The sequence below is a fragment of the Bufo gargarizans genome, chromosome 1, assembly GCF_014858855.1.
Source record: "Bufo gargarizans isolate SCDJY-AF-19 chromosome 1, ASM1485885v1, whole genome shotgun sequence".
Taxonomy (NCBI): Eukaryota; Metazoa; Chordata; class Amphibia; order Anura; family Bufonidae; genus Bufo; species Bufo gargarizans.
The window spans coordinates 549,475,137-549,489,187 of record NC_058080.1 but is presented as its reverse complement, the minus strand read 5'-3'; the positions used below and the strand labels follow the sequence as shown (position 1 = coordinate 549,489,187).

The 14,051-nt window shown below is 40.7% G+C and overlaps 1 protein-coding gene across 16 annotated transcripts in view; it reads left to right on the top strand.

The window, feature by feature from the left end:
* Positions 1-14,051, top strand: part of FBRSL1 (fibrosin like 1) — a 545,433-nt gene that overhangs the window by 516,211 nt on the left and 15,171 nt on the right. For 9 of the 16 annotated variants that reach the window (XM_044275606.1, XM_044275612.1, XM_044275600.1 and 6 more), the window contains 7 exons: positions 1,891-2,120; positions 2,777-2,827; positions 5,074-5,169; positions 5,375-5,449; positions 6,452-6,481; positions 6,888-6,959; positions 11,910-12,042. In XM_044275606.1, the coding sequence (XP_044131541.1) occupies positions 1,891-2,120; positions 2,777-2,827; positions 5,074-5,169; positions 5,375-5,449; positions 6,452-6,481; positions 6,888-6,959; positions 11,910-12,042 (687 nt within the window). Of the gene's footprint in view, positions 1-1,639; positions 1,801-1,890; positions 2,121-2,776; positions 2,828-5,073; positions 5,170-5,374; positions 5,450-6,451; positions 6,482-6,887; positions 6,960-11,909; positions 12,043-14,051 lie in introns of all 16 variants that reach the window. The other 7 variants (XM_044275616.1, XM_044275604.1, XM_044275607.1 and 4 more) reach the window with 6 other exon arrangements.

Here is a 14,051-nt window from a genome sequence, read left to right as displayed (position 1 = left end):
TTGTCAGAAAGTCACTATTTGGTGCATGTCCCCTTAAAGGGTTGGTCACTTATGTTCATTAATATGCTGTACACAGCATTATCAGTCACTTAATATATTGTATAGCGAAGAACGACCGGCACTCACATTCTTGACGATATGAGGAGACGTTTATTCAAGGCATAATAGCATCATCAGTGACTAGTTTTGGCTCAAGCCTTAGCCTTAATATAGTGTAACGTGACTGCTAATTTAAGGGCATGTGACTCGAGGTGTCCATCGGTGGCCCCTAGCATGCGGTATACTTGCCTATGCCAGTATTTTTCAGTGTTGGCTGCTGATGGATTAATTTGGTCACTTGCCCTTCGTTGGCAGTAATGTCGTGGAGAAGACTGTACTAACAAGTGGGTGGCTTTCTTTAAGAAAGAAGCTAGCGCTGAACTACTAATGACTAATGCTGTGTATAACACTGTAATAAAAATAACTAGCCTACTAGTAATACCGATAAAATAAAGTAAAGTCTACTTTCACATCTCCAGCATGTCTGATCCGGCCAGCTGTTCTGACATTTATGCCAGAATGCAGCCAGATCCCATTATAGTCAATGGGGATCCGGCAATGAACTGTAGAATCCAGCAATGCCATATCCGGTGAACTCTGGCAGATATTTTCATTGGATATGTGAAAGTGGCCAACCCCTTTAACTAATCAATCTTAGGGTGCCCATACATTCAGCCCACTGTGATCTCTCCTGACTCTACGTACATGCTTGGCTGAGCATGTGTGAGGAGAAAGTTGGCCGGCAGCAGCTTATTTCCTGGAGAACAAAAGGATCAGGTGGTAGATCCCTGGAATAGTCTGGGCATGGGGCCTTTATACTATAATAGGCATGCTCAACCTGCGGCCCTCCAGCTGTTACAAAACTACAACTCCCAGCATGCCCCTACAGCTATCAGCCTACAGCAGGGCATTGTGGGAGTTGTAGTTTTACAACAGCTGGAGGGCCGCAGGTTGAGCATGCCTGTACTATAAGATATCACAGTTTGACTAATTTTCTAAATCTAAACAAGTTTCTGTTTTCCACACAGTCCAGTAATGCTAGATTACAATGTCCCATGAATAATTTTTTTGTTTTTGTTTCCTAAAGTGCCTTGAACTTAGTAAAACTATTACGTTTGCATAATTCATTAAAAATAAAACTAATGTTATTAAAACTAATATAAAGAACTCAAAAGTTGCGGTTAGGTGGCACCATCCAAATCAAGCATTAATACTGGTCAGTAATGTCAGGTACAATTAGCTGTAAGATACAGAAGCACAGTATAATACCGAGTGGTGGGTGATGAATGTTTTACTTTGCATGTTTATGAATTAAGCAATGTGTTCACAAAAAAATACTGGTGTTTTTGTTATTTTTGAATCTCAAGTCTCATAGCTTCTTGCTATTTATCGCTAGCACTGTAAATGTATGTAATTTTAGCTCACGTCATGTTTTTTACACTGGCTAGGGAATAGTATCTTAAACTGGAAACTGCACTGACCAGGCCAGTATTTGGGAAGAGGGTTGCAGTTAGATGAGTGTGGCTTGTTATACTGCTTTATAAAAAGCCCCGTTGTGTTTTCTCCTGAGATGACTCATGGTGTTCTTTCTTGTCTTTAGATACCAGCCTGTTGATATCATTCAACCAACCAATCATGTATTGCCAGCCTCATTCGGGGATTCTGATTGGTACTTTGTCACAGGCATCTCTCTTACCTCCACCAATGAGTCCTCACGTAGAAAACCACCACAGCATGACCTGCAGAAACAGGGAATGCCAGGTGAATATCTGCGCTTTTTCCTATTATTACTTTGGGGAAACTGATGGGCCGATGGGCCTCTGTGTTTTTTTGTCTTTCTGTCTCTTATAGATCATGAACTACTCAGGCAGGAGCTGAATAATCGCTTTCTGGTTCAGACCTCGGACCGGGCCGGTGCCCCCCTCAGCTCTGTGCCACTACTGAGGGCAGAATTTCACCAGCACCAACACACGCACCAACACACGCACCAGCACACATTTACCCCCTTCACATCCAGCTTGCCCCCGACGCAGCTCATGCCGCCAAATGCACCCAGCATGGTGCGTACCCCAGCTCGAAATGTGAGGATAAGTAGAGCACTTAAGTCCACACCCCACTTCCCTCCCTTTCCACTTGCTTATTGCTGAGGAAATTTTGGTCCATCTGAAATGTATACTTTTGTTTCTGCACATGTCTGGTCTTGGAGGTGATTTACCAACATTAACACTTCCTTTCACAGCAGGTGTACTGACTTTTATAATTGTCACATTGGCCTTTTTCCTTACAAATTTTGCCAGCTACATATAGACCAGACAATTGTTCAACAGCTCCATAGTTCACTTGTGGTTTCGAACTTAAAGTGGCTGAAAGGGAATTGGTGAATTTTAATGATTTATTTTCATTTATACATTTTTTTTTTTTCATGGACATTACCTGTTTGCCTAATGTTTTTATGCAATATAATGTTTTCCGTAAGGTGGAGGGGAACCATGTGCTGTATTGTTTTTTAAGGGTATCTTTTAATAGTAGTGGGTCAAATAAATGTTCTCCAAAGCTTTAAACCCCACAAAGCCCTTTCAAAGTTGATTATTCGGGAGATGGGCTAAAGTCTATGGTGGATATAAATTGGATTAGTGTAAATCTGACACTGTTGGCAGCTAATATAGGCTAAACATAAATGATGCTGCCTTGTTTTCTACCCTGTACCCATTTTGCTATTGTTTCTCTTCCTTTTTAGTTTGACAAGTACGCTCCCAAGTTAGACAACCCATATTTTCGTCATACCAGCGTGAGTTGTCTTTTCACAGCAATCTGCAGTGCTTGCACCCTGCACCTAAAGCTTATTAACTGTAGTGTTTCTGCGCTTATCCTATTGCTTGTTACTGAGCCGCATTTCTTATTGCCACGATGCAGACATCTGTGATTGACAAGGCTAGATGCTGCAGGCTTTCAAATAAATAATGCAAAATGTGATATTCAGCATATCTGCTCCAGACTCCTGCAGTGGCCACCGTAATAACTGCTTTTATGAGATAATCAGATCACATTTGTTTGAACTTTTTCTAATTAAAGGGGTTCTGCAGTTTGTTTAAACTGATGATCTATCCAGAGGATAAATCATCGGCATCTAATCGGCGGGGGTCCGACACCCGGGACACCCGCCGATCAGCTATTTGAGAAGGCAGCGCTCCAGCAGCACTGCGGCCTTCTCACTGTTTACTGCTGGCCTAGTGATGTCACAACTAGTATGAACTTGCCTGGGCGGGCTAAGCTCCATTCAAGTGAACAGAGCTTAGCTCCGCCCAGGCCAGTGATACTAGTCGTGACGTCACTGGGCCAGCGGTAAACTGTGAGAAGGCCGCGGCGCTGCTGGAGCGCCGCTGCCTTCTCAAACAGCTGATCGGCGGGGGTCCCGAGTGTCGGACCCCCACCAATCAGATGCTGCCGATCTATCCAGAGGCTAGATAATCGGTTTAAACAAACTGCAGAACCTTTTAAGTGAATAAACTGGTAATTTGATCCATCACAATCTGCACTTAAATTGATTGCCCAGAACAATCTTGTCGCAAAGAATGTGTGACCCTCAAGATCTGCTTTATTTTGCTTAACCTTTCCGTTTTTTTGTTTATGAAGCACATGTCTGCTATATACTGACACTGTCCAGTCAGTGCTGACTAGAGACTCACCCATTTAAGAAGATTGGTGATGCTCAGTTGCCAATTTTTTCTTATTTGTAAAATGCATTAGAATGCAAGTATTAACTACATCAGTAGTGCCTTTGGGTCCTCTTTAAAGGGGTTGCCTGACAAGCAAAAATTGTAAATCAAAGTGCACAACTATTAAAGGGTTTGTCTAGTTTTCTGGACTTGGACAGTATTAGTGTGAAAGGATAAATCCCCATTTGCTAGCACCCTGTTGTCAAATTATTCATTAGTTTTTAAGAGAAATGGCAAAGGAGCAGCACAACACAGAGGTCTAAGAAAAGATGCTCCATAATTGTCATTTTGCAAGTATTTACTAAAACGGACATGGCCGAAGGTTATGCACATTGCTATAGATTTTTGTTTGCTAGATTTTAACTTTGACATGGACTTTTTTTTTAACGTTTACTAGGTGTTTTTAAAAACATTTATATTTATGTAGGTACATATTACAAATACATAGTACTATAAATACATAGTACTACCACTTCTGGTCTAAAGCCACCTTTGCACAATTTTTTGTTAGCTATTATTATTTTTTTTAAACACACTCATAGATTATACGAGTGTATTACTGTAGTGCAGCGGCGGCATGATGTGCACGGCGTCATAGCAACCAATGACGCCGTGCGCTCCTGCTGTCAGCAGGATGCCAGGCCGGGATGCCACAGACCGCTCACGGCCGTGTGCATTCGGCCTAATGCAGGTGTTTTTTCAATTCCCATAGAGATTTCTATGGGAGAAAAATGCCTAAAAAAGACACCATACGTAAAACATTCTACGTTTGGAAAAAATGCAATGCGAAAAACTTAATACAAAAAAAATCACTTTGTAGCGAATGTTATCAATTCGCAATAGAGTTTAAAGAGGGCCTGTCGCCTGCAATCCAATAACGGTGGCCATGCTTGCACACTGTAAGAAAAAGCGCTGGCCTCCCTGGTGGCCGGGACTGCGCATAGTGCTGTGCTTCTTCCTACAATGTGCAAGCATGGCCACCACTGACCTGCAGATCAGTCTGCTCAGCTTTTCCTGCTCTATAACATGCTGCCTGCAGACTGCATTGCATTATTGTTTTCAGGCAATAGCGGTTTTTAATAATCCTTTGGCCATGATCTTCTCACTCTGAGTAGTGAGCTTTAATAGTAATTCATAGCCAAAATCACTGAGGGAACTTTGAAATATTAGCACAGTGGTTGAAAGTATGGTTTTAGAGAGCCTGCCATTTGCTTGCTTGCCTATTTGCTGAGCTTCAAATCATGATGCACATTATATTCTTTTGCCGTTTTCCTTGTTGCACATATTAATAAAAAATAATTCTCTGTTCTTGTCGCAGTTCTTTCCATCATATTCTTCTCCAATGCCTGGAATGCCCACAATGCTTCCACATTCAGGACCCTTTAGTTCTCTTCAGGGAGCTTTTCAGCCTAAGGTGTGTGTATTTCACTGCTTTGTTTTAAGTGGTGCTGAGGAAGGTTGTATATCTGCATATCTCCATATCAGCACACTGTCTGTTTTGTACAAATCACAAACTTTTATATAATATTTAAAAAAAAATCTAACTTATTTAATAATGATTCTTCATATTTGCAAAATTATCAAATTTGCGGTTTTGTTTTTTCTTCCTTCGCCCACAGCAGACCTCAAACACCATTGATGTCACAAGTAGACCTGGAGCAGTGCATCCGACACTCCTACAGAAGAACCCTGGGGTTTGTACAGCATTGTATAATCATTGTGCCAAATATGAATTTACCTTACATTTCAGTAGTTTAATTTTACAGTTGAATTTGCGTAATCTGAAACGCAATTCTTGCAGTTACTGTTTTGTGGTGGTTAGTGTTTCATTTTTTTTTTTTTTTTTTTTTTTTTTTAAATCTATGTGAACAATGACATACGTTAACTATTAACTTTCATTGTTAAAAAAAAACATTGTATGCCATTCTTTTATGTGCTAGGTACATAGGGCCCTATGGACACATTTTTATCATGTAATTTGCCTTGATGATGATTTTATTTATCTGCTACATTTTCTTCAGATATCAAGTGACGTTATCACATTAACATGTCGTAAATGTGGTTCACTTTTATGTCGGGCTGGAAGATGACCATGAAATCATTTTGTTATATATAAGACCAGATTATTAGGTTATCCCGCTTTAAAATATCAGCATTAGGCCTCATGCACACGGCCGTTGATTGGCCATTCCGTGCATTGCGCAACATCTGTTCGGATTCCGCAGACGGATCCAGACCCAATCAGCTTGAATGGGTCTGTGGTCTGTCCGCACCGCAAAATAGTGAATGCACTACTATTTTGTGGTGCAGAGTCACGTACCGAAACCCCACTGAAGCACTCCGTAGTGCTTCAGTGGGGTTCCGTGCCTCCATTATGCACTGACGTTCCAGATTGCGGACCTGTTCAAGTGAATGGATCCACATCTGTGATGCGGGGAGCACACGGCTGGTGCCCGCTTATTGCGGACCCGCTGTTTGCTGGCCACAATATGGGCACGGTTGGGCCTTAAATATGAGGGTCAAGTACTGACTGTGAGCGTGGTATTAGATCAGTATCTTGGGTGGTGTATTTACAGGCTTTACCAATTTGTGAAAATCACATGCTGATAATTTGCATGTGCTGTGCTACAGAAATATTGGTTTAGCAATTCTTTATATGTCTCAGTATCAAGACTAACCTATCGGTCTCTTTGCAGGTAACAGACCCATACAGGACATCTGTAAGAGTAAGTGTATCTATTCTATTACACTTAATATTAATCTAATACTATTAGTATTTTTATTAAAGAAACAAAACTGCACTCTCCTTCTCTTACCTCTGCCATTTTAAATATACCTAGACATAGTTGACACTGGCCTACCTATGACAAGTAACCATTTTTCTTCTGAGAGAGGTTGTCTATCAGCACTGTACACAGCGGTAGAGAGTCAGTCCCCGGACCTACTCAACAATTAGATCAATGGCAAATATACCAAAATATGTAATGGAGCAGATAATAAGGCATTTACTAAACTGAAAAATTCAAGTTTGAATCTAATTTTGATTCTGTTAAAGTTATCTTGTGGCCCCCATGAACGATTTTTGGCACAAAGCCTTTCCCGTACTCACTTGCGTTTTCTTTGCTTTTGCAGAAACCAGGCAAGTGGTGTGCAGTACATGTCCAGATAGCGTGGCAAATCTACCACCATCAACAGAAAATGAAGGTAAATGCCATTTGTTAGAATTTGTGCATCTGAGGTTGTTCTTGATGGCGAACCCTTCTTAAGACCCTCATCAATTTAATCCTAATGCTTGAAAGCAAACTCAGAATACTACAATTGTCATTCGTGTATTATGCTTTTCAAACAAATCTGTGGAGATTTATGGAGAAAGCTTAAAGCAGACTTAAAAATTATGCACTGTTAGTGTAGCACACAGCACCAGTTATCTAGAGTCCAAATGTTGAGGAAGTCTGTGAGAGCAGAACATAGGTTTGTTGCAATTGAGACATTTCAGCTCAACTATACAGTAAAACTGTAAACTAAAGTAGCAGGATGTTTAAAGGGGTTGTGCCATAAACTAATTTTCGCTCTAAAGTGTATATTTTGATCAATTACTCTAGCTCCCATTCCCCCTTGGATTTTTATTTTATTTTTATTTTTTCTAATTTATCTTATTTGCCATTTTCTTCTATCTCCCATGCTTGAATCCTATTTCCTGGTTTGTCATGTGTCTGCTGTCCCATCATGTGTTAGGGCAGTGAGAGGTGTCCTGACATCAGCAGGACATGTGACACTAACCACACTCCTTGTTCTTACCAACAACGTTTGTGTGTCTTACATTACATCCTGCATTAGAGCCTTGTAATCTACAGAAACTGGATGTCAAAACCGATATGCCACCTGGTGCAGTGGTCAGCTAATAACTTGGCATTTTTTTATAAATAGTGGTATTTGGGGAAAGTGAAACATTTTTATTAGTGGCACAATCCCATTAAGATTAATCAACATATGTTGATATTTGCTGCATCAGAATTTTTTATTTTCCCTTTGGAAAATAATGATAAGAAATATGTTATTTGCATTTGAGATTATTTTTACAAAAGTGCATTATAAGGCATATTTTAATGAGATCAGTACCAATGTCTTATTTATAAACACCGCCCCTTGTTTGTACAAACTGATTGGTAATCTGGTCCTAAATAGGGCTGGTGGAGGGGCACATGACCCAAAACATCCATCGGCAGACTCCATCGAATAACCCTGCCCATAGCATGAGAAACTAGCACATGCACAGCGCCATGTGAAATGTTTTTCTTTGGAGCCTGCTGGTGGACATCTTGGGTCATGTGCCCTTTCATCATCTGCCTCGTTTAGGAACCGATCCTGCTGTCTGGAGAAAACTGTACAATCAAGGGACAAGGTTTAACAAAGGAGAACACATACGCTGATCTCCTAAAAGCAATTTATTAGTAAGTGCCTTATAACACTGTTGCAGAACATTTGGATAATATGGTCAAGTGGCCAACCCCTTTACAGAGCATCTGTCACCTTAATGAACGCTATTAAACTAAACATATTGTTTAGTATGGAAGATCATGGTGGCTAAAACAAGCCCTTTTTTCTATGTAATTGGTTATTACCTTTGCAAGGAAATTATATATATATATATATATATATATATATATATATATATATATAATATAATATTTTATTTATTTTTTTCTGATAATTTTTGAAATAAACATTTTTTACACTTACAACAAAGTCCCAACACACACGTCGCTTGTCCACACCTTAGCAAAAGTAGGAGGAGATGGCCAAGTCATACTGCTGTTCAGTATGTATACAAAAATATCAAAGAAAAAGGGAAAAGTAAGAATCCTCTCAACTGCTCATGTTCCTGCAAAAATGATTATACAAATGTGAGCCAAAAAGAAACGAGGAACGTAGTTGATTCTCAACATAGATAATATCTTTTTCTTGAAACAGCACAAGGCATCACTGATTATTTTTCACTGAATATAAATCTTCTTGGTATTAGTAGGCCCTCCGTCTATGCAAGCCATAGTTCTAAATTCTAATAAAGCTTCAGTTTGCAAACCTGGCATATCCAACCATGTGCCTCAAATTGATTAACTTAGCGGTACAGTTTCTCTTTAAATACACCCCATTCTTAGCCGGATTGTTTCATTTATTCTAGAAAGAAATTCTTAGAATGGTAGGTGGACTTAGAATAATTCACTTCGTTTTATACCCCTCTGAGCCTGGTATAAAATTCTTTGAACGCCCTGAAGTGTACCCCCACTCACATTAGCCAAGCCTAGAGTTCCTAACTGGCAACATTTTAGTTCCACGGCAGGAGCGCTTTCATATACTCTTTGAATAATGTCGAAAATGCCTTTCCAGAAGGAGCCCAGCCTACCACAATCCCAGAACATATGGATTACATGTGCGTCTGCCATACCACTTACAGGACAACAAAAGTCTGCTCTAATACCAATTCAAAACATCAGTGTCTTATAAAACCTTTGTAGGAAATATATCTGAGACATACACCTACCCTCACCTAACGATAATCTAAGGCATGGATGTCAAACTCATGGCCCTCCAGATTTTGCAAATCTACAACTCCCATCATTCCCTGATAGCTGTAGTATGCCCAGGCATGATGGGAGTTGTAGTTTTGCAACAGCCACGAGTTTGACATCCCTGATCTAAGGTGTAAAAATTTTGTCCCATTGACCCTCAGATATGATTCCAAGATCCCTTTCCCATTTATCCTTAACAGTTAAATGGAACACTTTTAAATATTCTCATAAGTTATTTATACACATTGTATATAGCCCACTTAACCGCCACTTTCCGTGCAATATAATCCAGTACGGCATGAGGAGAACAAAACCAACCCCTTCCTAGTTTTGTAGTTGGAGAAAGTGAAAAATGAATCCCTAGCATAGTTAAGATATTGTGAAATTGATCTAAACTATGTAACACTTCATGTAAATGTGATTTGTAAAAAGGTCGCACCACATCTCTTCCACAGAGAAAAATCCTCCAGGAATTTCGTATTTTTAGTTATATGCAGATGAGGTCCTTGGAGCACTGTGGGTCTGGCCTAGCCCCTTGGAGCATTACCTCTCCTCCTTGCCATTCTCCCTCCCAGTGAGATTTACAGGGACAGGCATCCTCCCTGCCCCTATACCTGGTCCTGAAATCTTGCACATGCATCATTACAGTGAGACTCTCATGTGGTTGTCCCCGCCCTGGAATCTTCACTGCACAGGCGCAAGATTTCAGGGCCAGTAAGGGAAACAGTGAGGATGCCAGGCCCTGTCGGGGGAGTGGCAAGGGGGAGAGAAGGAAGTGAAGCGGTGCTCCAAGGAGCTAGGCCAGCTTCATGCATCTAACTTGCACATATCTAAAAACAAGCAATTATCTGCAGTGTTAATACTGATAGCAGAGAGGAAGGGTTTTATTTTAGTCACCATGGTCAACCCTACCAGACAGTATGCCTGGTTTAATAGGGTTGATCACTGTGAGAGATGCACTTTAAAGCAGTGCACTTTAATACAAAAGATGTCACCTGTAGTCTAGAGTCTACTCCCATATGGAAAACTGCGGTTCTACTGCTAACAGCAACTTGCAGTTGACTAACAGATAAACTACAAATGTTTCCCATACTAAGAATATACAATAGAGTTACTGTATTTATGTGATTCTATTATTATGTAGCTTTACATCATGGGGCTGCATTATTTTATTTTAGCATTTTAAATTGCTTTAGTGGGTAAAGTTATATGAAGCTAGAAATTATCCTTTATTCATAGTATTGAGGGTAACAATGGGAACATACAGTAGTGTAAAATATTTCACAAAAACACAAATTTCTGCAGATCTAGAACTACTCAAAGAAAACCCTTCATTCTCATTATGGTTATGGTCACTACTTTGATGAACATCATGGTGCTAACACATATATTGTAGGGCCATCATTTTTATGGTAGTTTAGAAGTGAACAGCGGCATAAAATTGTGACACCTTACAGCAAGAGACTTTATGGTGGCAAAAAACCTCAAGTGGCATTATTTGTTCTTGCTAATGAATTTTGTGTACAGGTTGCTTTTAGGGCCAATTCTTGACCTAATCCTTAAATTAGATGGATATTTAGTGCTTTTCTGTTGGTTTTTCATTTGGGCTGTACAGTTAGTCTTGTACTGTGCAGAATTGTTGCTGCACTGCGCAACAAATCTAATTATAATAGATGGCCCACAGCGAATAACCCAAATAATGAGGGAGCAAAGCCTCAGACCTTATTGGTGTAGTTCAGGTCATTGGTGGGGGATGGTGCCCCAGTGCTCTAGGCCTGCTTTGAAATGAAGCATACGTATTTAATACCGCTTCCGTGGATCAGTAACCTTTTCACAAACCCATTGAGAGAATTGAGTCTGACAGAGCCAGAGGTGTTAATCAAAGTATCTCTGGGTCAAATAATTTTCCAAGGGCATATACATTTGTAAAATCTACAAAAATTTCCAATGTTTCCAATATTATTGCAAGTGTCTATACAGTATATTAATATACTGTCATAAGTATGATAAATCTGCAGCGGAGACTGAAATACTGGGAGCAACAATGGTTATACTAGTTGCAACATAAAAATCTCCTATCTTACACTGGTTTTAGGGTCCATTCACACATCCGTATGTGTTTTGCGGTTCCACAGATCTGCAAAACACGGAAACCGGCAATGTGCATTTTGCGGACCGCACATCGCTGGCACTATAATAGAATATGCCTAATCTTGTCCGCAATGAATGCGTCTGCAATTCCGTTCCGCAAAATGCGAAACAGAATTGCGGATGTGTGAATGGACCCTTAGGTGATTAAACTAAGAGGTAAGAGAAGGCAAGGATGTGGAAAGTGATTGAACTGTTCTTGGCCTTTTTCATTAATCAAATTTCTTTGCAAGTAAAGCAGAGTTAATATGGTTGTTTCACAGAACCATTTCTTTCTGTGATACTTGTAAAGGTTAAAAACAGTTGAATGTTTCTGAATCGCCTTGATGTTCAGACATTGACCTGGTCGACGCTAATATAGCACTGATATAGAGCCTGTTCAGGTATGATCTATTTGAATAATGCATTGATCTCTTGTGCCGTCTGTTTTTTGTAGCAGATGCAGATGGATCCCCATAAGCTGGACATTTGTGGCAAGCTTGATTTGTTCAGCAGACCACCTGCCCCTGGGGTGTTTCCAGGGTTTCCTTATCCTCATGATTTAACAAGACCTTTGTTTTCCAGCACTGGTAAGTTGAGAAGTGACATATTACATGGTCTGGCGCTTTAAAAATAGATTGCTTGAAAATAAAATGTAAGCTCCATCCGTCATTAAAATGGCTGTCCCAGATCATGCAAAAAATAGTTTCTCACTTGGAATAATCTTTTTATTTCTTAATTGCTTCTGCGTCCAGGAATTTCCATTACATACTATACTTCACTAGATTAGTAGCTCCCCCTCCCCCGTGTCCATGCATAAAATTTATTTATTTATTTATTATACACACTTATATAGCGCTACTAATTCCGCAGCGCTTTACAGACATTATCATCCAACTGTCCCCAATGGGGCTCACAATCTAAGTTCCCGATCAGTATGTCTTTGGAGTGTGGGAGGAAACCGGAGTACCCGGAGGAAACCCACGCAAACACGGGGAGAACATACAAACTCCATGCAGATGTTGCCCTTGGTCAGATTCGAACCTAGGACCCCAGCGCTGCAAGGCACCAGTGCTAACCACTGAGCCACCGTGCGTTGATGTGCCCAGTGACAAGATATCCTTGTTCAGAAGATTAAGGGTCCAGCTACACATTGACTTTTTGTAGCACAAAAGTCGCGCAACTTTTTTTTTGTAATGATAGTCAATGGTGTCGTAATGCGACATGCTGCAACTTGAATGGATTTTTTGCAACTGTTGAAGTCGCAGCATGTCGCATAACGACACCATTGACTATCATTACAAAAAGATTTGTGCAACACCCATGTAGCTGAACCCTTACTTTGCATAATTTGAAGCAGGTTGCAGAAACTCCAATGCAAAAACTTTCCTTTATTGACATGAATATGTGACATTCCATTTCAACCAATCCTGGGTCTTTCTTGCAATTTTACAGACTAGCCAATAAGAATCTGTGTCCCAGAAGCTGCTTCTCAGTAGCACTAAGCACTTTGGGCCTCAGTTATTAAAACTAACTAGCAATACAAGTGTCTGTTGCCCCTAGCAACCAATCAGAACCTAGCTTTTATTTTTCCTGAGCATGTTAAGAAGTGAAAGCTGTGCTGTGATTGGTTGCTATTGGTAACAAATACAGTTGTACTATTAGTCAGTTTTGATAAGAGGTCCATTAAAGGGGATGTTTCATCTGAGACAATGGCGGTATATCGCTTAAACGGAACCCCGAAAGTGTTGGAGGATGACCTGCAGCCACCCTCCATTTATTTCCATGGGGCCACCGCTGGCACGGCTATTTCCGTCAGGCCCATAGAGGTGGATGGGAGCTGTGGCCGGTCATGCGCTGTGCGGTCCCATTCACTTCTATCGGTAGAGCAATTGGAGGTGGCCAGAGTCCTCCAGCCACCACTTTGGTCTGCTCCGTTCTCGAGTCCCGGCGGTGACCTCTTTAAGTAGTCATGTTGAGAGGTAACCCAAAGAACAGCGGGGGCACCATAACAGCAAAATGTCTCCTGTTTTTTGTGATAATGTGTATGTTGATATGTACTGTATTTATTAATCATGTATTTCTGCTGTACAGCTTGTGCAGTCTCTTTTGTTTTGCAAGGCAGCTGTACCCAATCCAGATGCAAGCAAATCTTTTAATTCATGTGTTAATGAGTATCCGCTAAAAAGTCCTGGGTTTTTACAGAAGGAATATCTGCCATCCACTGTTCACCTACTTAGGCCTCATGCACACGACCGTTGTTTGGATCCGCATCCGAGCCGCCGTTTTGGCTGCTCGGATGCGTACCCATTCACTTTAATGGGGCCTCAAAAGATGCGGACAGCACTTCATGTGCTGTCCGCATCCGTGGCTCCGTTCCGTGGCCCCATTTAAAAAAAATTTAACCTGTCCTATTCTTGTCCGCGCTTTGCGGACAAGAATAGGCATTTATATTGTCGGCTCCCGTTCCGCAAATTGTGCAAGGCAACACGGACGGCTTCCATTTTTTGCGGACTGCAAAAAACGGCACAGTCGTGTGCATGAGGCCTTACTGATGGTCTCCAGGAGGCAGAACCTTACACATGAATTTCACTAAAAC